The sequence below is a fragment of the Phymastichus coffea genome, unplaced genomic scaffold, assembly GCF_024137745.1.
Source record: "Phymastichus coffea isolate CEN01 unplaced genomic scaffold, Cenicafe_Pcof_1.1 PCOF00001, whole genome shotgun sequence".
In the NCBI taxonomy this organism is placed as follows: domain Eukaryota; kingdom Metazoa; phylum Arthropoda; class Insecta; order Hymenoptera; family Eulophidae; genus Phymastichus; species Phymastichus coffea.
In genome coordinates, this window is record NW_026706812.1 from 15336356 (window position 1) to 15338878 (window position 2523).

The 2523-nt window shown below is 31.2% G+C and overlaps 1 protein-coding gene across 1 annotated transcript; it reads left to right on the forward strand.

Moving 5' to 3' along the window:
- The first annotated feature begins 356 nt into the window (after positions 1-356).
- On the forward strand, positions 357-2014 carry LOC131666434 (piggyBac transposable element-derived protein 3-like). The gene is made up of 2 exons (XM_058939130.1): positions 357-608; positions 962-2014. Exons 1-2 carry the CDS (start codon positions 357-359, stop codon positions 2012-2014), a joined length of 1305 nt encoding a protein of 434 aa, XP_058795113.1.
- The last annotated feature ends 509 nt before the right edge of the window (positions 2015-2523 follow it).

The window sequence follows — 2523 nt, forward strand, 5'->3', positions numbered from 1 at the left end:
AATATAAATGTATAAAAAAAATTGCATCATATTCTAGGTTTTATTTCGATTGAAAAATGTCTCTAGCGTTTTTTTGATTAGATGCAAACATTCTCAGGAAAAAATTCTTGAAATTTCGGAATCATCAGATACGGTCATCAGTAGTTTTCGATACTTTTATAGACCTGCCTATGTAAAATCATATGACGTGCTTATAATTTTTATAGTTTTCATTACACTGTTAGCAAGCAATAATACCACCATTGGCCTGATTGTCTGAATTGATACTCTGCTAACATCTCAGTTATTACATTTTGTTGTACAACTTAGAGTAAATTCTTTTTCCGCTATCTCATGCCTATATAAAAAGTTACAAAATGCCTAAACGAAAAAAATCGTTTGCTGACCAACATGAACTATACGAATCTAATGATTCTGATGATGATTGTGCTGAACTCATTGACCTTCCAAACCCAGACGATTCCGGAGACTCAGATGAGGAATCTGATAATGAGGATTTTCATAGCAGCAATCTTGATGGAAATATTGAAGATCTTCTTTCTCAATACACATATAGAAAAATTTCTAAATGCTATAGAGATGATCAAACAAAATTGGAGAATGAACACGTATATTAGTGGGTAGATGGGGAAAAAATTTACAACAATGATATACAAAATGAATGCTGAGTAATACAGAAAAAGCAAAAATTTGTAGATCTAGCTATGTTGAGTTATTTGAAATGTTCTTCACAGATAACATGAAAAATTACATCATCGAAGCGACTCGTGAAAATGGCTATGATCTTTCAAAAATAGATTTGAATACTTTTTTAGGTGTAATTATTCTATCATCATTCAATGAAAGGAAATCTCAAAGAGATTATTGGTCATCTGATCCTCTATTGTCTTGCGATATAGTTCAACAAGCCATCACACGCAATACATTTGAACAAATCAAATCTCATTTGAAATGCTCTTAGCCAACAGATAAAAATCCCAACGATAAGGCATGGAGAGTAAGAGTTTTGATGAATAAGTTTAGAAAAAATATTCAAAGATTTGGGTATTTTCAAACAGCCTTATCCATAGATGAAATGATGGCTAAATCATACGCCAGAACATCCTTGTTACAGTTCATTCGAGGAAAACCTATACGGCGTGGTTTGAAGTTTTGGGGATGCTGCACATCTGACGGATTTTTATTAGATTTTGATTTATACTGCGGTAAAGATACAAATGCAAATCTTCTGAATAAATGTTCTCTTGGTTCTCGAGTTGTGATGAATTTACTGGTACCATTTTCCAAGAAATTATCTAGTACAGAAATTCCTCGATTCCATCTTTATTTTGACAATTTTTTTACGAATTTTGATCTTATTTTACATTTGCAAAAGCTAGGACTAAGATGCACGGGAACAATAAGAGACAATCGCGTACCCAAAGAAGCCAGAAATGTGATTGATAAAAAAGCTTTAAGGGGTACATGTATTGCAAAACATGATCAGAACAGTGGAATAAACTATATAAGTATTAAGGACTCGAAACAAGTGTCAATAGCATCATCGATTGCAGGTGTTAGCCCAAAATTACCATCACAAAGATATAGCGCAGAGAAGAAAGCAAGAGTTGATGTACATTTTCTATGTGCCTTTCATACTCACAATAAATTTATGGGTGGTGTTGATTTACACGATAATCATTGCAACAATGTTCTACCATGCATACGTTCAAAAAAATGGACATGGGTAGTTTTGATAAGGCTTATTCAATCTGCAATAGTCAATGCACTGGTGCTGTATAACACTTGTAAATCAGAAGATAAAAAGGTAGGATCTAAAGATTTTACAATGAGTGTTGCCAGACAATATCTTGAAAATGGTAAGAAACATAGATCAAAGAAGCACGAAGTTTCGTACAAAGAACTAAAAAAAAACTGTTCCACTGCAAAATGCCCGATCAGAACCGCAAAATTTTGCAACACATGTTCTCTATATTTCTGTAAAACATGCTTTGATGATAACCATGAAAAATAAGGTACGGATTATAGAATTTAGAAATTATAAGTAAGGATAAAAAGAATTATGCAAATGAAAAATTAAAAATGTAAATAATAATATAAATAAAAATACAAAAAAAAACATAAAAATAAAAAATACAAAAAAATTTAAAATAAAAAATACAAAAAAATAGAAAATTTAAAAAGTTCGTGATTCCGAAATTTCAAGAATTTTTTCCTGAGAATGTTTGTATCTAATCAAAAAAACGCTAGAGACATTTTTGAATCGAAATAAAACCTAGAATATGATGCAATTTTTTTTATACATTTATATTAAAATTTTCATTACCTCGTCCGCCATATTGGATCCGCCATTTTGAATTTCTAAAATCCGTTAAAGTATTCTCTTTTACGATATAGCGAATCATAGAGAAACCTAAGTAAACTTAGGATTTAGAACTTTTATGAGTGGAAATGTGGAAAAAACAGGTTAATTTTCCAGTTTTCCGGTCGCCATATTGAATCCGCCATTAGGCATAACATATA

Bases quoted from the DNA above. Each gene is read 5' to 3' on its own strand.
- LOC131666434 (XM_058939130.1), top strand. From the start codon at position 357: ATGCCTAAACGAAAAAAATCGTTTGCTGACCAACATGAACTATACGAA. The intron at 609-961 runs GTATATTAGTGG...AAATGCTCTTAG, and splicing joins CAAAATTGGAGAATGAACAC to CCAACAGATAAAAATCCCAA.